We start from the raw sequence: 22,252 nt of genomic DNA, 5'->3' as shown, positions 1-22,252 counted from the left end.
ATGCTGCGAGATTGCCCGCTTTCTACATGGGGAAACAGGCTCCGGGAAGTTAAGTGACTTGCAAGTGAGGACAGAGCCAGGTCTTCCTAACCTGTCAGCCATTAACTGTACTGAGATATGTACACAGGCCCCCCCCCCCCCCACAGGTGATAATTTTAAAAATGATCAGGCCTCCTCATTCCTATTGGCCTTTCCTAAATTTATCCATGTCAGTACTACTCTTTGTAATTTTATCTTTCCCTGCTTACACCATCCATCTTTACCTTAGGGTAGAAGCATCTGCCTCAAATAAACCATCAACAGATTTGGATGAAGAGACAGGTTCTTAGGAAAAAGAAAGAAGGTATTAGAAAGTAGATGCAATGACTATTTATTCACTCGTACAGACCTCCTTCTTCCTTCTTTTCTTTGAGAATGTCTTTCTTTACCAGAGTAAAAGACAGAAAATAGACACTTGCTTTTCTGGTCATATTTACATAGACAATACTGAAATAAAAACCACCAGTTGACACTCATATTGTTCTGCTTTTATTTATTGTCTGGCTAACTTACTACACAGAGGCAGATGTCTCAAGTAGACTCTTGCCCACCATTTAAACTATCCTGATAAAACAGATAGGAAAATGTGCATGTTTACATAGTGCAGTGGTATGAAAAACATTTTTTTCCTCCTTTACAGTCCCTGACTATAAACAGGGAAAATTAATTTCATGCCAAAAATGTTGGGGCGCTTTAATAATCATCCCATTTTTGCTACTCAGATAACAAAATCTGTATTACAAGTTAAAATATAAAGGCCTAACAGGTTTTACAAATATGCAAATAATCTGCTACTTAGACATAAAAAGTGGATTTCTTTCAAATCACAAAGTAAGGCACCATTGGATTAAACATTCTTCCCAGCTTTTACTAAATAAAATGCAGTGAAATAAATACTGAACACTGAATTTTAATACTGTAATACATTTCCATATAAAATGATATGTGAATGTTAAAATACTGTATTGCATCTTGAATACATTTACCTGGAAGTTTTATGGAAAAAAACACACATAAGCTCTGATTTCAGGGAAGAAGATTATTCATTTTTGTGATTTACCATCGTTAAAAATATTAGCATAGAACTTATTTAAAGTTTTGGATGCAATTAGGTTTCTAACTTTCAAAGCAAGAGTATAAGTGTATTAATGAAACATTCACTTAAAAAACACATTCTAAAACATCTCTATCCTGGGTGAATAGCAACTATAAGTTGTGGCCCCATTTCAGACTTTAGGATGGCACCTGCAGAGTTGGGGTGTGTGAGGAAATTGGCCATTCTTGCTCTCCCTTATAAAACTCCAACCCACTTTCTTTGGCTGACACTTTTCTTTGCCATATTCGCCAGCAAGGCCCCTTTTCTGAGGTGGGTCATTAGGCTTTCTCACAGGAGTTTTAATCAACCATCAATTAAAGAATGATATCTGATCAAAGAGTCCAATAATAAAGTGATGCTGCTGCTATGTTACCAAAATATGAACTTTTTGTAAAAATACTTTGCCAAGGTTGTTATACCTTTATATTTCTTGATTCTTTGGGTAAAGGACCCCAAGTTTCTGAAAGACAAATGAATGGCAGAGGAGGGGGGGAACCCAAGATCTGTAATGTGCTAAGCCCAGGACTTTGGCAAGACAAGGTATAAAAATACAATATATTCAATGGGTAATATCATAATTTATTAGACATCCCATTTACTAGAACTCTAAGTTCTTTTGCTTTTATATAAATGAAACAATTATTTCTTCTATAAATAGGAATGCTTTTTTCAAAATCTTCTTTGGATTGGTTTCTCGTTAGTATCTCCCAGTAATACATGAACAACGCACTGAAACCATGATACAAAGTTTATGTAGGCATACACATACATATGTGGCCATGTGGCTTTAAAAAAATAAGTAATGGTCATTTCAAACATAATCAACTGTATAAAATATATAAATGGAAATGTTTTGTTCCAATTCCATAGTTAGATTTAAAAGTCCCAGTGAAGTCTGTAAACAAAATCATACATCAAAAGGCAAGGCTGGCTCTTCCCTATGGCCCATTTGGGAGCTTCATTTGCATAGATCCAAGGCAAACGACTCCTTGTCCCGGACAGTTTCAAATTTCCTCCAATTCCAGCAACAATCTCTCTCAACCCCATACGCATCAGATTTATTTTACAGTTTCGCCCATCAACCCAAATCTGGCCCCTTTTTCTGTGTTTCTGATTTGCTACCTTTCCCTGACTGTCCCCTCTGCTACTGAGCCGCCCCACCCCGAGGAGCAAGCTGGGAGGCCAGGCAGAAGTGCAGCTGACGGGTGAGCTCCAGGCTGCTGGTGCTGAGCCTGGAAGCCCCAACAGGCTTTCGTTCCTTTCCAATGGCTTTACTCCACATAACTGTAAACGCTGTTAGAGCAATTTCTGATCTTGGTACTCTGAAGCAACACTCGTATACTCGTTAAGGGAAGAAGAGAGAGAATAAGGAACAAAATCTAAGGTCAAGCTACCTGCCAGACAAGGTGTTGGGTCCTAACTTTACTCTTAGTTACTTCTTGAATTGCTAAAGCTCATCTTTCATTTTCTGTTTTTTAAACAAGGGGTTTTGCGCTATCCTGTCTTCTAGACCTGCGCTGTCCAACATGGCAGCCACTGGCTGCACGTGGCCACTGAGCCCTTGAAATGTGACGAGTCCAAAGAGAGATGTGCTTTATGTGTAAGACACAAAACCAGATTTTGAAACTTAGTACCAAATAAAAATAATGTAAAATACCTCATTAATAATTACTATTTTAATTGCAGGCCAGATGGTATTTTGGATAAAATATGTTAAAATTAATTTCACCTATTTCTTTTTCTTTTTTAATGTGGCTACTAGAGATATTTAAATTGTATATGTGGCTCACACTATATTTCTTTTGGACAGCTCTGTCCTGGAGCCTGCTTCAGGCTGCCAAAAATTATACTCTCTAACCACAAACACTTCATGTGAGCCCTTGCTCAGCAACTTGCTTAGGTGGCCCATGGTTCATGGAAACAGACAGGAGGCCAAGCATGCAAAAAAGGCATGGAAGCAAGCAGCTCTCAGGGACTTTAATATTGTCTGTAGCAAATTTATGGTGAATGTTTGAATTTGTACTTGGTTGGTTGAAACCTGGAACACAATTCATCTCTGCCTACTTGCCATAAAAGCCAGTTGGCCCCTAAGCTGTACACACTGTTGGGCTGTAGCTGAAGCAAGCAATAGCTTTGAGAATATACACAGAATAAAGATCTAGGTGCATTTCTTTATCAGATTTCCACCCCTCACACACATACTCCCGTGTCACCCTCCCTTCTTCCCTACTCCTTCTATGACAGGGACGAGGGAGGAGGGTGTGCGACTCTTGATAGCAACAGCAGAAGTTGCTGTGGGGCTCGGGTGGAGAAGAGCAGGCAAGGATCACCTCAGGGGGGGCGGCAGAGGTGGGGCACCCCTTTCTCTTCGGTTGGATCCACCTTGGTAAAAAAAATAGACAAAAGATAAATTCTGGTTAGAAAGCTTGTGTTCTCACTGTAGAAACTCAGAGATGTTCACAAAGGTATACACAACCCTACACCCTGTGACCAGCACGTGTGGATGGGAAGGGAGGAGCACGTAAGGATCTGAACGAAATTACTAGTGGATGACCCACCTCTGGCTACCGACTACCTGCATCAAGTTAAGAAAGTTAAAAAAAGTTGTTTTCCTTCTTATCACAAACATGGTATGTGTTTGTTATAGGTTTAGAAAAAAATAGAAGAGTGAAAACAAAACAAAAAATTCACCAAGCTTGCACTACCCAGAGATAATAAAAACATCATTTGTATATTTTCTCTATATAAACAGTTCCTTTCTGTCTTCCAAAAATTGGATCATATATAGTCATTTTGAACATCTTTCAAAGTAATTATGCTTTACATATATAATTGTTAATGACACACTGCATTCTATTATATAGGCATATTAAGGTTATTCATCTAATCCCCTTTTTTGGGCATTTAGTCATCTTCTAATTTCTAACCAATGTGTTTTTTTATAGTAGCCATCCTAATGGGTGTGAAGTGGCATTTTGTTGTAGTTTTATTTGTATTTCCCTAATGATTAGTAATATTGAACATTTTTTCATGTGCTTATTGATCATTGCAGATCTTCAGAGAAATGTCTATTCAAGTATTCAACCCATTTTAAAAATTGGGTTGTTTTTTGTTGTTGAACTATAGCAATTTTTTGTATATTCTGCATATTAGTTCTTTATCAGCTATATGATTTACAAATATTTTATCACACTTCAGGGGTTGCCTTTTCATTTTCTTGATAGTGTTCTTTTAAAAACTATACTTATTTGTGAGCTATACAGGTTTAAAATCCACTCACAATTTTTGAAATTCATCTATCCCACACACACTTTTCTGAGGATCTTATGACTGTTAGGCACAGGGACAGGTGCTCAGGTGCTTAAGCATGTCCACCAGGGGCACATGTCAACTGAGTGTGTCTGCTATGGCCACTGCTCTGTGACCCAGGTGGGCTGGCACCAACACATTCCTCAGTGAGCACCTTGACAGCAGCCCTAGTAGCCCACTTAGGGGTTTCCGAGATAGAACTAAATCTCTGGGCAAGGAGAGGGGGCAGAGGAACACACTGGCATTGTTCCTCTTACCATCTCAACCAAATATTTTTTTGGGCGGGCATCTGAGGGAAGACTCATCTGGATATAAACCAGCCACCTGTCATGGGGCCTGGACCAGCAGCTGCCACACCACAAATGGCTAGCAAAACAAGGGCTGGCCTGTGCACAGATTTCATGAGGCCAGCACTGCTCCGGGCTGCCTGCGAGCCCTACCGGGCTGTGGGCCTGGAGGCCAGGGTAGCAACAGGAGCGAATAAAACCATTTGTTTATACTTTATGTATTTTTTAGAGGGATCATCCATTATCAGTATAAAATATTAAAATATACATTGCTAGAACTTTAAAATTCTACAAAAAGTAGAACTTTAAAGTCTACAAAAAGTTCTTTGGGGCAGTGGAAATTAATTCACTAGTTCACTAATGCAGATAGTTTTAAGTGTCTACCATGTTTCAGGCTCCGTGACACTCCAGGAAGATGCAACAGTGAGCAGGACACAGCTCCAGCCTGCGGATTTCACAAAGTCTTACAGACAGGCGGATGGGGGAGGGGATGTGGTCAGCTATTAAATTAAAACTCTAGAGGGGCAGAGGAATACGGTTCTATTACTGACACACACACACAAACACACATATATACATATATATACACACACACGGGGTGGGCAAAAGAAAGTGCATTGTACCACTGTGACTCTCTTCTGAGTTAGTTAGTAAAGCTCTTATAATCATCATAACCTGCATGTCATTTTCCATACAAAGAATGGTAAACCCACTTTTACCCACCCCTGCATATATATAATATTTACAGTAGAAATCAGGAAAACATTTAGAGTCCTTAAAGGAAAGAAAAACAGGCTGTACCCCTATCAGCTAGGAGACCCTCTTATGGCATAAGCACACAAACAGACGCAAAGGTATTCGTCCCATGTGAAGCCCACCACCGCCGCCTCTGCGATAACTTTCACTGTAGTTACACCTTTTTTATTAGGCATCATCTAGGAATACATTATTCCACATAAATGAGTTTTCCCAGAAATTAATCTTTGTTTTAAAAAAATTCGAATAACTTATTTTAGACAAAGGGGAAGTGCAGGAGAAAGAGAAGGAGAGAAACATTGATGTGTGAGAAATACATCCATTGGTTGCCTCTCACGTACCCCCCACTGGGGACCCGGCCTGCAACCCAGGCAGGTGCCCTGACTGGGCATCGAACCAGTGACCTTTCAGTTTGTAGGCCGGCGCTCAACCCACTGAGCCACACCAGCCAGGGCTAAACTTCTTTTAAGCAACAATATTCCCTTTACTTCTGTCATTTGTTCATGGAAATTTTCCTAAAATATTTTCGAATTCTTTGAAATTTCAGCAGGGGCATAAAGCACAACTTGACCTGTCCTTAGTGACCTGCCCCATGCTGTGACACAGAGCACAGCTCCGTGTCCCCATCTCCTCTTTCTGCCACCTGTCAAGTCTCCCTGAAGTCCATAATTTTGCTTCTAACCAGCCTCGAGTTCAGTGGGTACTAATCTGCTCTGAGGCTGGGAGCAAACTGAGAATTAAGAACTGCGGACTGAGAAAGTTCAGCAGGCTCCGAGGATGCATACGGAGCTCTGCCTGGGGCTTAAGGACAAGGCTGGGACACAGGGACAGTTGTTTGACACGCTCGAACGTTTTTTCTCCACATGTTTCTGCTTTGGGAGTTTGTTTCTGAAGCTAAGGCTCTTACAAGTTATCAGTGATATATGTATATTTCATGATAATTCTTTCTCAGTTCTATACATTTATTGTTGTAAAATATTAGTTTTTCCATTTCCTCTTCTTGTTCACATTCTTTTCCAATAGTGGAAAAGTGATTCATTTCTTATGGTAGCATTATATTTATTAGGAAAAAAAACCCCAGAAACAACTTAAGTGTCCAATAATGGTAAACTAAGTTATTAAATGCTGACTTGATGGAAACTGGTATAATAAAACCACATGATAAAATAGGGAACTGTTTACTAAGCAAAGTTATATAAACTTCACCACCAAAAAACTGCACTCTATAATTATAACCATATAAATTAATCAGAATTCACTGGATAAAAACTAGACAAGAACGTATAAAATGAAAATATCTGTTATGTGGAGAGATTATGGGTTCACTGAAAATGTTGTGTGATGCTCTATAAAGCTATGATTATGATATATTTAAAAGATCAAGGGCAGTTACAGTCAGTTTTTGTTATGATTAAATAAGACATTTGCCAGTCTCAAAGCTAATAGGAATAGAAAGAAGATGGTTCTATTTGGGCCATCTCAGGAAGATGAGAATGGGGGACGGTTCTCTAAACAAGCAAAATGATACAATTTCATTCACTAGCAACCCGACAGTATTTTGGGCTAGTAATGACACATGAAAATGATCTTTTCTCATTCTGGTTACCTCTGCTTTCTTCACTGGCTGCAGAAGGGGAGTTTACCAGAATTTAGATGGCTTCCAATCCAGAAGTGACTTCTCTGGTCTCCCTGCTCCAGGCAAGAGCCTGGATTCCCATGCACCCCTCAGCTGTATATAACCCAGGCTATTCAAGTGGGAATCCACCAAAAGTCCTTGCAGAAATACTCACTCCGGCTTTCATTTCTTGCCAGTTTACTGGGATATGTTTTGGTTGTTGGCACATATGGATCTGGAGGTGGCAAATCAGAAATTGGATGGAAGTAGAATCTGCTTTCCCACTCATCTGAGGGAGAGACAAACAGTATCTTCAGTAATCGACAATCTACTAGGAACAGATGGAATGAAAGGCATATCATGAAATAGAACAGAAGAGATCACTTCTAGTTTTATGTCTAGAAGTTTAGAAGACAGTGGGAAGTGCAGAGGTGTCACTGAGATTGCACATCAATCACATCTACTGGTCTTCCAATCAAACCAAAGCCAGATCCGAGTGATTTTGATTCGAGTGACTAGGACCCAGCCAGTCCCTCTCAGGAGCTGGGGGCTAAGGCATGGGACACCTTCCTTAATCATTTCTCCCACTAGTGGGAGGAATCCCTGGGGCCCTCTGATACGGAGGCAGAGATAAGCTGCTTAATATCTGCAGGCTGTTGTGCCTCTTCCCTACAGCAAACTGTTTAGAAAGGTAGATAATAAGGTAAGCTATAAAAATGTTTCTTTTTAGAATTCTGGCATCTCTAGAAAGTTAACCAAAATGAGACTCAAACAAGGAACAGAGAAACAAAATCTGCCTTTTTGAAAAGTGGAGACGGGGGCATTACTATTTTTAATTTGAAATCACGGTGAGCCCTAAAATGGTTATACCAGTGATTTTCAACTGGTATGCTGCAAGAATTTTTAAAATGTGCAATACCTGACTATTTAATCAGGGGCACTGACCTTTTTTCCCTTAGGCTGTCAAATAAAAAATAACACAACAATAGCCATCTAGTGTGAATGAATCAAAATTAAACCTAATTTTTTTATCAGATCGGCCCAAAGTATATGTGTTTTGGTGTGCTGCAGAATTTTAGCAATTAGTTGATTTGTGCCACGATATGAAAAATGTTGAAAGTCACTGGGTTAGATAGTCGGAGCAGAGCAGCGTGATAACGATGAGGGTCTTGCAAAGAAGAAATGCAAACACACTAACAAACGCATACAAATTTCTCACTCAGCTGCTGCTCAATAGCTTGTGTGTTCCAAGAAGCTGGGACCACACCTCACCTTCACATGAAGAGTCTTGGAAGCCGTTTCTAATTGATGCTGATGGTGGAGGTGGAGGAGGGGCCCCAGCACCAGGCCTGTCTGGAGGAAGGGGAGGCCGAGGCCCACCCCTGGGACTGTCCACACCTCCTCTGGACGGCAACTGCGGGGTGGCAGGCAGGGCCCGAGATGTGCTGCCATTTCTGTTTATCGGAGGAGGTGGTGGGAGAGGGCCTAGAGCAACAGAAAAGACAACAATTAAGGGCAATACCTTACCATGGCCATCCCCAACATGCAATTATTGAGTGCCTGGTGGATACATGCCCTTCTACTAGAGAAGGTGGAGAAATCATGGAGACTTCCTAGGAGATTCAGACAAGGAGTAGACACATGCAAACTCAGAAATGCTCATATGTATACACAGATGTGAAATGGGTGCATGTTGGAGCTGAATGGCTGTGTTGGCTTTGAGTTAGTATTGAGATTGGAGATGTTACAGTTAAGTTGAGAGCAGGTGATAATCTGTTCATACTGACAACCTATTACATACTTAAAACACATTTTCATATCCTTTTAAACAGCTGTTGGACTAATTACTATGGCATACTTATTAAATGTTGTTTCATAAAAGAATTTTTAAAAGTAGATAGTTATTAAGTTATTTTAGATCTTCAGAGGAATTAAGTTCTTTAAATTCACAGCATTATTGCGAGTTCTGCAGGCATGTTTCTGTGAAGCGCACAATCTGTTTCCAGGCAGAAGCAGGGTCAGGAAACTGTTAATCATCCCGAGAACAGCAGAAGTTCCTTCTTGGCTCTTCCTCTTTTGGGAGGCAGACTAACACAGGGAGCGACAATAGCTCATCAAGGTGCACGGTTATAAATGCCGATGCAGGATCCTGACCCTGAGCGGGCCGCTTACCCTGTGGAGCTTGGCTTCCTATCTACAGAGAGCACCGAATAGTCACCTTTCCCACTGCACTACTGCCAGGAATATTTAGTCAAAGGCAAATAAAAAGGGTTACATAAGTATTTGAAACCACTTCTTAAAAAAATGCAGTAGTGTGGTATAATCAGAAATGTTTAGGTTCCTAGAAAATAATTCAAAGTAAATTCTTTTTGATAATACACAGGGACCTATCTTGCTTTCTTCATTCTCCAAATGCAGAGGCTATTTGGGTCACGAGTAAATTTAAAAAAAAGAAAGGAAGAAAGAGGAACTTAAGCATTTTTTCATGGAAACCAAAATGGACTTAGTAATTATTCCTGATCTTCGTTCGGCAGTGTACTCCACTTGCCAGAGGCTGCCATTTTATGTAACACAATGTCTTGAACTGCTATAACTATAACCTCTTGTTAACTGCAGATTCAGAATCCAATCAGAGGACCTTAAAGGAATGACTTGCACATCACAGATAGCCGGGCCTGGAAGTCTTGGCTCGGACACTTGGTGGGGTTTCCTTATTGTCCTATCTGCCTGTCACGGCTGGAGTCCCAGTCAGGAGTAGATTTATTATGGAGAGGAGTGTCTCTCACTGGTACTCCCACCATATAACTGTCACCCAATGTCAATGAGACCTCCACTGTTATTGGGTCTGGTACTACACAACTTGATCGACTTGATCTTTCTCTCTTTAAATGACTGTTCATGTTCCTTCTTCTCCAACCTTCCAGCCCCGTGCTCCAAACCTGGGCAAGCATAATAGAACACATTTCTATTTCCCAATGGCAGCCTAATAATAAAAGTGGTCATTGATGTTGGGAAATAAGACAATCACTACACATCCTCACCTCATTTGATTTTTACAACAGCTCTGAGAGGTGTGGAGACAGCAGAAGCCCCGGGGGTGTTGGAAAGTTAAAAAGATCAGTCAGGAAGCTAATGAGAGGAAGAACCAGGATTTGACTACAAATCTGTCAAATTTGAAAGCCCATTCTCCCAACAATGAAGCTGAGCCATCTCTCAAAATCCAGGTGGCCCTAGGTGACCTGTCATGTGTTCCTTGTGGGGATGTAAACTGCTAGGAATTTTCTAGAGGCCAATTTGGCAGTACCTATAAATCCATGGTTTACTGTGCATAATCATTACCTAGAAATTCCATTTCTAGGCATTCACCTGGAGGAAATACATAGAGATGTGCATAAATATTTGACTATAAGAACGTATTCCTGCATTATCAGCAATAGCAAAAATCTGGAGATATCTTATATGACCAAGTGAGGAATTAAGGAACCAAGGTATTTTGGAGGAGTTAATATTATGCAGTCATTAAAAGTCAGGTTGTGTCATATCAGAAAATGTTAAGAAGATATTGTTAAATAGGAATCAAATTGCCAACCAATATTTGTAGCGTGATACTAATTTTGTAAACATATATATATATACATATATATACACACACACACATATATATATGTGTACATTTTTAAAAGCCTGAAAGAATATACAAGGATGTTATCAATGATCATTTCTGGATGGTTCTAGTGGCAGGATTATAGATGATATTTTTTCTTCCTACTTTTCTGTACTTCCTTATTCTATAATAAACAGTTATGACATATAATGAAAAGGAACAATAAATGTTATAATTATGTCACTGTCTACCCTATTTTAAGGCAGATTTATTAATCTGTTGACTCACCTATTTGGTAGAGCCACGCAAGCAGCTCCACAGCCACTCTAGGGAAAATCCATAGCTTTTGTACAGAAAGAAAACACTGCGTCTCATTCGTCTGACTGCTTGTTCTTGCTAACTCACTGAAGAACATTCGATGAGACGGTGCACATCTAGGGACGGGACTGAAGGGCTTAGTGACTTTCTGCATTTGTGGCCCGCTCTCCATGGCAGGACAGCTTGAGGGAGTGCTTTTCAAACGTTTCTGCACATTACAGTCACTGGGACATTACAATCCCGCTGTCCCGATGTCCCATCTAAAATCCAGAGCAACGAAACCAGAAACCCTGGGGAAGGGCCCATTGTAGTTTTTAAAGCACCCCAGTGATTCCAGTATGAGGTCAAATTTGAGGACTACTGGTTTAAAGAATGGTATCTGTTAGGTTCCTGAGGTCACAGGGTCAAAGGTCAGTTAACTTCACCAGGAGAAAAAAAAATACCCCATTTCCAAACATCTTGTATGCATAAGGTTAAAATTTCAAAGTAGTTTAGTTTCTCTGACTCCATCAATAACCATCAATAATTTATTATAATAAAGTACAAACCCTGGGGAACCTGCACAGTTCATTTCATATTTTGAAAGTAATTATTCCCTCATCCAGGTTTCTCAGCCCTGGGCAGGGGCCACAGAGGTGCCTCAGCAGGTCCTCCGATGTAGGAGACAGCGCGCAGAGTTCCAGTTTACACTCGCGAGCGTTTCTGTGAGGCGAAGGCCGACACCTTTATCTGGTTCTCTGAGGGGTCTCTGTGTCAGAGATGTCAACAAACAGCAAAGGGGGGCTAACATTGTCTTTAATAAGCAGGGAAGTGGCCTGAAAGCTGGGCCGGTGGAGAGAGAGAAGTGCAGGAGGGGCTCATTAACTCTGAAATAACTGCCCTTCTTGTTGAAATAATGGGGCCCTTGTATAGGAGATGGGAATTAGTTCCCTAATCGAGACATCTAAAATCACTTTAGGGGGCAGAATTGTAAACTGGTGAGATGGATGATGAAAATTCTAGCCTCTTCTCTTAACTAGTTAAGTTAACTAGTAGTAGTAGGCGGCAGGGGAGGCCTGTTGTGACCACTGAACTTTATCGGTCACTCGGTCTCCTCATCTCTGAATCACAGACCTTTTACATGAGGTCAGGATGAAATCACGCAGTGGTAGGTGTCCCGTAACAGATGAAAGCAGTTTGAGGGGTCCCTTAAGCTTCCTGTTGGACTTTGTGTAGGACCATTAGTGACACGTGTGCAGGCGGGGTTTCAGGGAGACAACCCGGCCCATGTCTTGCCATACCTGATCTGCCCGGTGGGTCCCTCACTGGAGGAGGGGGCCTCTCACTGGGCGGGGGAGGAAGAGGGCCCGAACGTCCAGGTGAAGGTAAGGGAGGTGCAGACGAGGAGAGGGACAAATGCCGCTGCGGGAGCCTTGGGATCTCGTCACTGCCACTGGAACCTGGAGGCAGGGGGGGAGCGCCAGGCCTGCTGGGGGGCGGCGGCGGAGGTGGGGCCTGTGACAAGGAGGAAGGCCGCGGAGTGGAAGGCACCGGGGGCTTGCTGTTCTGGGGGGGCGGAGGTGGGCCGGCTTCCCTGTGGATGGAGGGCCTGTTGCCCATCGGGGGAGGGGGTGGCGGGGGCTTGTCATCCAAGGCCCTGCCCGGGGTAGGCGGCAGGGGAGGCCTGTTGGCGGATGAGGCTGAGGGGCTCTGACGGATGGAGCCTCCTCCAAAAGCAGCACCTCGGTTTCCGGGGAAAGGGGGGGGAGTCGGCCCGGGGCCAGGCTGCCTGGGGGCACCAGGCACCGGTGGGGACCCCCGGTTGTGCAGACTTGATTGAATGGGTCTTGGCGTGTTAGGTACTGGAGGGGGCATGCTATCAGGCTTCGAGCCCACGTCAGGCCTCGGGGGAGGCATTCGGTTCCTCTGGGGCTCGGGCGGTCCGCTTCGCTGGCCTGGAGAAGGCACAGGGAACCTCCCCGGGCCACTTGGGGGCGAGAAGGGTTTGGTAGATGTGGCTCTTCCTCCCGGTGGCAAAACCGGGGGTCGGCTTCCTCCAGAATCTGAAGAACAGGGGGGAAAATTCAGTTAAAAAATTAGGAATCTTAAAAGAAACCAGTTTAGAATACCTTTCCAGCTACTGCAAATCCTTTCCTAGATGCTATAAATACAGGCAACTATTATTTATTTAAATCAGGTTTTGTGCGGTCTTTCCTGGAGGAAGAGGAATAGATCACCATCCCTTGCCCCGGTACCTCTTAGGCCTACAAAACTAACAGCCATTTAAGGTGAAGAGATTAGTTGTCCCAGTATAAATCTTCATATAGGAGGGGTTACCTAGTCTTATCAAAGAGAAATTCTCAAAAGAAGGTGCAAAAGTATAATGGGAGAGTAATGACTGCAATAAGAGGGAACTAAGAAACAGAAAAAAAAAACTGTCAAAATTTAATTAATAGTCAGTGCCAGTGGATGGGATTGACCCGCAAAGTAAACAACACTCTAGGCAACGGACCAGCAGGTGCAAAGGCCCTGACATGGAATGAGCTTCAGAGGAAAAGCCAGACTCCGGGGCCTGTGTGCCAGGGGCAGACAAGCACAGGAATCCTGGCAGTAGAGCCCGGGTGGCCATCCCTCAGCGGCCACCTGCGGGGCCTGCCCACAAAGAGCCTTGCAGGCCAGAGGAGTTCAGGTTTATCCAAGGCACACTGACAGACACAGATAATTTTATACATTGGAGTAATGTGAACTGAACTCCAGAAAATTTTTTTTTTTGACTTGAGTACTAGAAAAAAGATATATTGTCCTCGGCTGTGTGGTATATTTCTATGACCCCAACTTGTAATAAGTTATATTTTCCAAGTTCAGATTAAAACTGCAGTTACTACATTACATGGATAGGCTCTATTACGTGGGTAGTACACAATGAACACATGTACTTCTGGTATACCATTTTATGCACCAATTTGAATTCCATCTTCATTTTATTATTTTATTTCCAGTTGTCTTTTGCCTTGATTTCTTCACTTTTTGTTAAAGTACTAAATGCATGCATTTGTCAATTACCTCAAATCCTTTGGGTGGGTTTTAAATAAATGACTTAAAATTTAAATGCAGGTCTAGCAAGATAGAATCTCTCATATTATTGAGTCTCTTTCTAGATTTTGACCATCCAATGCTAAAACAGTCAGCTAACCCTGAGGATTCAGTGCCTTTATCTTGGTATCGATGTGAGAATTTCATACTTTTCCCAGTGAACATCTAAAAAGATCACAGAATTAGAAATTAAATCCTTATAACAATAACCATGAAAAAAAGAAAGTTCCATGGTACAATTTCACGAGCTTCTGCGATAGTCTGGAGAGCACCTCACGCCCTCTGTAAGGTTTTTATTTAGGCAGGACCAGGTCCAACTTTCCCCTCTGCTGTCAGGCTCCCAGGCAGTCCGGTGGGACTCATTTCCTGGGCTCCCTGCAGAGAAGACTTAGGATCATGGGCCCTGATATGCTGGATGTCTGTCATAGAAAACGCCTTTTTAGATTTAGCGAGATAGGTGATTCTATTCCACGTGACATGCTCCACAGTGTGTGAAAAGTGGCTCACAAGTGTGTACTACACTCGACAGTGTGGTCAGGCTACCTCACAAGGGAAGCTGGATTTGCTAGGTCACCAGGCAGAGTTTCCAGGGGTGGCAAGTTCCATTTGTTCCCTTCTTTCCTTCCCACTCCAGCTCACCCGTTAGAAAAGTACAAAAAAGTACAAGTTACCCCAAGGACAATGGACAAATATATAACAGCCCAATGGAGCTGTCAGGTACTGATTTAACTTTTAAAAGATGCTACATAGAGTCTCTCTTACAAAAATGTTAACAATTTTGAGCATTCTAAAATGTTTTAAAGGGCACAGTGTCTAAGACAGATGCCAAGCCTCTGAATCACCGCACCCTAGTCTCCAGTAACTGAGAGAGAAGGGGACCCTCCTTACCATTGTCCCTGTTGGCTGTGGATCTCAGCTTTGGCATTCCAGCCTGGAACAGTCCTCCCAAACCGGGTGGCCCACCTCCTCCAAAGCCACCACCACCACCGCCACCACCACTTCCACTGCCACCTCCTCCGCCATATCCGCCGCCTCCACCGAAGCCACCACCGCCACCACCACCACCAGATCCTTTAGGTTCTGCAGAGGAAGAAAACAGTCTTTACACAGGTTTGAACACTCTGAAAGAGCACTTCACCAGTTCTGGCCCAAGTAAAGAACCATGATGCAACCTGGACCCATGGGAGACAACTAGAATTTCATTAACAGGCAGGATAGTAAGGATTCACCCACCCTAACTGGAAAGGAGGGGACTCTTTCCTCTCCAGGGCAGCCGTTGGCCCAGTGGTGGGAACAGCGAGGACAGGTGGTGACCTGCTGCTACACCCCCACTCGGCTGCCTGCCGTGTGAGTTAGTACCAGTTCGCTGAATGTAAGGATCTTCAAAGAAAGTCTCAAGGGAGAAGATGTGGTAAAAGGTGAGAAGAAAGAAAATAGTAACAATTAAAAAAATAAAATATCTCATAATTTTACTCCTTGGAAATAACCACTCTTTTAGTGTATTTTTTCCTTGCCAGTGTCTTTTCATTTTCATATATTTTTTCTTAAAATTAAGACTAAAATTCACTGGATAGTTTCTAGCCTGCTTTTTTTCATTTAACACTTTATTGTTAGTATTTCCCATGCCATTAAATATTCTTTAAAATACAAGTTTAAAGGACTGCATAGTGTTTTAGAACATGAATGTATTGTAATTTATTTAACCATCTACTTATTTGATGGTCTTTTAGGTTGCTTTTAACTTTTTAATATCATTAAGCCCAATGGTAGGCTTTCACATTTAAAATTTTTTTTGCAATTTGAGACAGTGCAAAGATTTTGTTTTATTTTGCATTTATTTCAAAAATATTGTGAAAGCTTTTGAAATGGGCAAAGAAAGGAAGAACAAAGATAAAGGTGATTAATTCTAGCTTTCTGTATTATTTCCCATTGCCTTTGAGCTATTTTACTGCTCTGTAAATTTTAGAAAAATGATAATAATACAAATAGTATTTGTCACAGAAATGCAAATTGGTTGTGTTCAGTGGAATGCAACTGATACGGACCCATTTGTGCCTATTTGTAAATTCGCTCCAGCACTTAGCTGCCTGCCTATGCATGTGTGGTACTTTGAATTCTCTTTGCAACTGAAAACATCATGCTGATAACATCATTTTTCATTAATTAATAAGCAAAATAAAATCTTTGATATATGTTCATTTTATATCTGTATGAGAGCCATGATAATGTCCTCTTTAAAAAATTGTCTCATGTATGTGCGTTTTCTGAGGTGAAGCACTGTTTATAAAGCTCTGCCCCTGGGTCTTTGATGGGTGTTACCTGAGATCTACAGATTAATCCGGGAGACCTGACACTTTATAATAATCACACTTTCTGGAAACATGGCTTACTTTCCATGCCTTCTGATCTACTAAGGAAAGCTCTGTAATTTGTTTGATACGGGTCACACAGGCCTTTTGTTAGGGTTACTTTGAACACATTTTTGTTTTTTAAAATTGTGAAAGGAATGTTTTTTCTATTAAATTTTGTTATTGGTTATTATTATTGGCACCAGGAAATTTCATTTGCTATCTAATAAAACACTTTGCTATCTTTTTAACTTGAAATTTACAAAAAAATTATCTTGAATTTTCTAGTAAACATATGATTTTCAAATAATAAAGGTTCTTCCTCCTCTTTTTAAATAGTTGTGTCTTATTTCTGTTTTATATAAGTTATAACTTCTATAATAATGTAAATTATTAATGTTGCTAAAGGAAAACATTTTGATTTTAATGAGACTGCCTCTACTGTTTCTAAGTTATATGGTTTTCCTTATTTGCTATGAATTTATAGACTTTCTAACATTAAAAATGATATAAACTTTGGTTTTGGTGAATTATTTTTTAATATGCATATTGAATTAGATTTCTTGATTTTATTTTTTAGTTAGTACCCTCTCATCTATGATCCTAAGTGGTTCATCTATAGTAGGGTTTCTTACCCTTGGAGCAACTGATATTTGGGTCAGGTAAATCCTTCTTGTGGGTGGCGGTCTTGTTCTCTGTAGAACGTTGACAGCATCCCTGACCTCCACCCAATAATGTCAGTGGGAACGCACAGCTCACCACTTATGACAACTAAAAGAGCCTCCCGATGTCGCCGCAGGCCCCCTGACACACTGATATATAAGCTTTCTTCCTGCTCCTGTGCTGCCATCGTCGCACTGTGACAATAGGATTATACAGGTAGTTTCTGGTCTCTTCCTGTGTTTGGGAATTCATACGGCTTTTGAATTAGCTGTTTCTTTTTTTTTTTAAGATTTTATTTATTTATTTTTAGAGAGGGAAGGGAGGGAGATAGAGAGAGAAACATCAGTGTGCGGTTGCTGGGGGTCATGGCTTGCAACCCAGGCATGTGCCCTGACTGGGAATCGAACCTGCAACACTTTGGTTCGCAGCCCACGCTCAATCCACTGAGCTACACCAGCCAGGGCTTGAATTAGCTGTTTCTTATAATCTGAAAGAATTCACTGATAAAATCATCCAGCTCTAAGGTTTTAGGAGGGAAAGTAATACAATAAAGGTTACAGCTTTTTCCTTGCTCATTGAGGCTTCATAAGGGAATATTGGTAAATTTATGCTTTTCTTAGAAAATTAATTTAAGATTTCAAAATCATTTTGCATATAACTTCATTGTAGCATCCTTAATTTTAAAAAATCTGCTTTAAATCTCTTAGTTTATCTACTTCTTGAGTTCTAATTTTATTCATTTGTGTTTTCTTTTTTCTGGATTAGATTTATCATGCCTTTGTTAGCTCTGTATCTTTTCTAGGTACAGAGCTTTGGGGATACTTATGGGAGCTCTGCTGATAGAAGAAATTTGGAATTTTTACCGATTTTAACTATTGTCAGTAATTATTCGTTAATGAATGATACATCTTGCAATGTTGCATTTCCATAGGACACCTTTAAATGGTACTAAACATTCAGAGCAATCCATGCACGATCAGACAGCATCCATGAGTGGATCTCTCAGTAGAGAAGCTAAAGCAGTTAAAGACCGCTAACTGACACTGGTCACGAGTCATCAAACTGCAGGACAAGGCTGACTTTAAGTGTTATGTCATGCATAACTGTGGTTGACATTTTCATAATGAGCCCAGGGAGGTTTCACCTGTGAACAAATACAAAACCATAGATGGACTTTGTCACTGGCAAAGAGCTTGTGACAGCAGTCTTGCTGTCCCATTAATTGCATTGATAACAAGGGCATGCACTGGGTTGCATTTTGTGTTCACTATGCAAAGTGAGTAGTTGGAAGAGAGAAGAAATAACATTTATTCCCATTTAATGGGAGAAGTGGATCTTGAAGAAGTCATATTCTTGAAGAATATGAGTTTCCACTAGTGGATTCAGGACTGGGCCCCAGACTGTCCAGTCTCCTTTACCATCTGGGGAACTCACACCCCCCTCCCCGGAGCCTAGCTCCGGCTCATGTGGAGAGAACCGCTGGGCTCTGCCCCAGAGGCTGGCTACTAGCGGGGCTCCCCTGGCCCCATACCAGACATCATGACTTGGGAGTTGTTGGACCAAGGCTCCCCTTATATAAGTGACTGTGCTGGGATTCCCCTTGGGAGAGTCTTGTGACATGAATCAGGAGGACCAAGACAGTGATTATACATTAACCACATCAGTTTTGATCTAAAGGTAAAACTGTGTCAAGAGTCAAAGACCCCATAGTTCCTTTTTGAGGTGTGGTGTGTTCTCATTTGCACCACATTGCCCGCTGACAGAACAACATTCAAAGGCCTTTGTCTTGGTCTTCCTCTTTTCCAGCTACCCCCACACCAGTGTTCTCACCTAACTCTGATCTTTCCCCTCTTATTGGGCCCTTTTCCTAGAAATTCCTCCTAAGCCCCTCTTATCCTCCACTTGGCTATAATTTTACATCATTATTCACTTGTCTATTTCCCATTGAGTCCAAATGGGACCTGTGGTCCAGGACAAATTCTGGGGACATCTGGCTACAGTGGGAACATCTAGGGATGTGAGGAGAGTCTCGAGGCCTCATTACTGTCAGTAGACTCTAGTCACATATAACTTTTCATTCTGTTTTAAATGTTAATGAGTAACCCTGTGTGGTGGGTAATTGTTTGTTAATACACGCCCTGCCTTGCTCCAGAGAGTGTCTCAGACTTATCATGGGTAGATAAGTGAAGTTGTGATCTCAATTCCTCTTTCTATAAGCTTCTAATAATCATGTCTTACACTTGAATTTCACTTTGCAGACAACAAAACACTTTATAAGCATTGTCTCATTTGATGTTAACAATGAACTTGTGGGGATAGAAGAATAGTATTATCTCCATTTAATAAATGAGGACAATAGGTTTGGAGATGATAAATGATGGATGTGCCAGGACTTGAACCCACATCCTTTGATTCCAAGTCTAGGGCTCTTTCCCTATTTCATGCTGTTTTATGATCTGTGGTGCAAGGAGCAAAGGGTTAATTTCCAGAAAGTGTTTCAATCATTTAGAGAATCGCTGCTGTGTGTGACTTAGACAAAGAATTATTATACTGGCTTGCTGCAGCATTAGAGGGAACCCAAGCCGAAGCCTTGGCCTACAATGAGTGAGACAGTCCCTTATTCTGCTAGCTTTGCAGCTGTTGTTGACTTAAAAAAAAAAGGGTAGGGTGGATTGTTAGGCCATACACCATTTATCTCCATGGAAAATAACTTTTTTCACTTACTGTCCAATATCGGTGCACTTCTGTCATTGGTGACTGTCTTTTTTAGTTTCTTCCCTTTGTTGATGTCGGAGAGAAGAGCGTTTCTCCCAGCCTGCTCTGACTTATTCAAGGAAGGCTTTTCTGTATTGGCCTGAAAGGAAACCATGCAAACTCATATTCATCTCCTGAATGAAAATCACGCACTGCAAGACTCAGCGGGGACAGCTAGAGTACTGAAGCTAGTTATTCAGGTTGTTGGTGACAGGTTGTAAACTCTCCACAAGTTTTAGACCTGCTGTCATTCTTTTAAAGACCCGGACATTTGGGAATAGATGCGGAAGCAAACTGCATTTATTTTTAATGCAGGAAGAGTCAGTTCCCATTCAAAGTCTCTGAAGATTCAGACCATTGTCTGGCTGTAACCAGCAACGCCAGGGCTGGATGGCTAGAAACGAAAAGGGAATTTTAAGTCTGAGAAGATTCTGCAGGATACTACGAGGCCTCATTCTCCAAATGTGTCCTGAAGAGCAGCTTCTCTTTCTTACCTTTTAGAACTAACCTGCTGCGAGGAGAAAATTCTCTCTAGCACACTGTATTATTTTTTTTAATCTACTGTTTGAGAAAAATAATTCCCTCTGTTTACAATGCTAAAGATTTTTTGTTTCTTTTTAATTTAAGGGAGACTTGAGGTATAATTTGCAATAGTAAAATCACCCTCTCAGTGTATACAGTCCTAGGAGTTTTGACAAACACAGACAACCATGCAGGCACCACTGAGCAAGACCTCTAACATGTCCACCGCCCCAAACCCTGGCTCACGTCCCTTTGGCCTAAGGTGTTTCTTTGAAAGCTTAGCTCACAGAGATTGCAGAGCCAACAAAATGCTGCTTTAAAATATTTGAGTGTTTTCTATGTTTTTGGAATTCCTGGGAAAGATCCCTACTATGGAATTGGGTTCTTGTTTCTTCAGGATTATTGTAGGGTGTGGGGACATACACTCAAAAAGCCCAGCATATGAATTTGGAAGCTGGCGTGGTCAGTCACACTTGGAAACTGGTTTGGCCTGGCCTGGTCCCAGGAGGAGTCCTCTGGCAGACCTGGGAACCCTTGCAGTCTGGCCCCAGCCCTTTAGAAAGGGTCTGATTTTGGAGGTGCCAGTGAGGGTCACCGGAGGTAAACCAGGGAAGTTTAACTCGATACCTCACCCTGCTATTCACTGTAGTTAGAGGCAGTTAGAGGCAGAGGGAGAGCTAGGAAAAACCCTTCTGTGGGCTACATAGAATCTCTATGTGTTAAGCTACAAGGGTCTTAAGTTATAAAGTATTACTTGTCCATGGTAATAACTCTTAACATGTATATAACTTTTTACAATGTCAGGCACTGTTTTAGCACTTCACATGTATTAACTCATTTAGTCCCCATCAACCCTGTGAATCATTATTTTCATTTTAGAACCAAGGAAACTAAGGCACAGGTTAGATCATTTGCCCCAGTCACCCAGCTAGTAAGAGCAGGGTCTAGGATTTAAGCCCTGGCAGTCTGACTCCAGAGCTGTCCCTATAATCTGTTGGAAGGGTAAATGTGGGACCTAAAATGCCCCTTCCTCGAATGGGGAGATATCGTTAAAGGGTACTGACTTGCACCTGGAAGATGAAGTTCTGGAGATCTAATGCACAGAACAGTAATTACAGTCAACAATGTTGCGTTATCATCTGGCTAAGAGAACAAATCTTAAATGTTCTAGCCAAAAGAAATAATTATGTACTTCTGGCCAAGATGGAGGCCTAGGTAGATATACTTTGCCTCCTCACACAACTAAAAGAAGGACAACAACAAATTGAAAAACAATAAACAATTGCCAGAAAATTGAAGTGTACGGAAGTCCAACAACCAAGGAGTTAAAGAAGAAATATTCATCAAGACTGGTAGGAGGGGCAGAGACAGGCCGCTGGGGTGGAGAGGACTCACGGTGAGGCAGAAGCTGGAGGACTGGGAGAAACAACTGGGGAGTGAGACAGAGAGTGCAACCCAGGGTTCCAGCATGGGGAAATAAACCCCTAACTGTAAAAATCTGTGGGGATTGCAGCAGTAGGAGAAACTCTCAGCCTCACATGAGAGTTGGTTGGAGAGACCCTAGAACATACACAAACCCACCTACCCAGAAATCAGCACCAGAAGGGCCCAATTAGCTTGTGGGTAGCAGGGGAAGTGACTGAAAGCCAGCCTAGAGAGCTGAGCAAGTAACATTGTTCCCTCTCGGACCCCTCCCCAACACACAGCACCACAATGTGGTGATGCGCATTGCCCTGCCCTGGTGAATACCTAAGGCTCTGCCCCTTACTATGTAACAGGTACAACCAGACAAAGAAATATGGCCTGAATGAAAGAGTAGATCAAAGCTCCAAAAATACAACTAAGTGATGAAGAGATAGCCAACCTATT

At 41.7% G+C, this 22,252-nt stretch overlaps 1 protein-coding gene across 4 annotated transcripts in view; it reads right to left on the bottom strand.

The window, feature by feature from the left end:
- Positions 1-517: 517 nt before the first annotated feature.
- The window catches only part of WIPF1 (WAS/WASL interacting protein family member 1), a 120,465-nt gene continuing 98,730 nt past the window's right edge, over positions 518-22,252 (bottom strand). For all 4 annotated transcript variants that reach the window (XM_045851834.1, XM_045851751.1, XM_045851668.1 and 1 more), the window contains 6 exons: positions 19,832-19,961; positions 14,985-15,176; positions 12,305-13,066; positions 8,375-8,587; positions 7,278-7,391; positions 518-3,517 (listed from right to left, as the gene is read on the bottom strand). In XM_045851834.1, coding sequence (XP_045707790.1) covers positions 3,462-3,517; positions 7,278-7,391; positions 8,375-8,587; positions 12,305-13,066; positions 14,985-15,176; positions 19,832-19,961 — 1,467 coding nt within the window. In that variant the 3' untranslated portion in view covers positions 518-3,461. The remainder of the gene's footprint in view (positions 3,518-7,277; positions 7,392-8,374; positions 8,588-12,304; positions 13,067-14,984; positions 15,177-19,831; positions 19,962-22,252) is intronic.

The sequence above is a fragment of the Phyllostomus hastatus genome, unplaced genomic scaffold (genome assembly GCF_019186645.2).
Source record: "Phyllostomus hastatus isolate PE091 unplaced genomic scaffold, TTU_PhHast_1.1 phas_contig_1, whole genome shotgun sequence".
Classification (NCBI taxonomy): domain Eukaryota; kingdom Metazoa; phylum Chordata; class Mammalia; order Chiroptera; family Phyllostomidae; genus Phyllostomus; species Phyllostomus hastatus.
The sequence above is the reverse complement of the archived record's forward strand: the minus strand, read 5'-3'. Positions and strand labels throughout refer to the sequence as shown.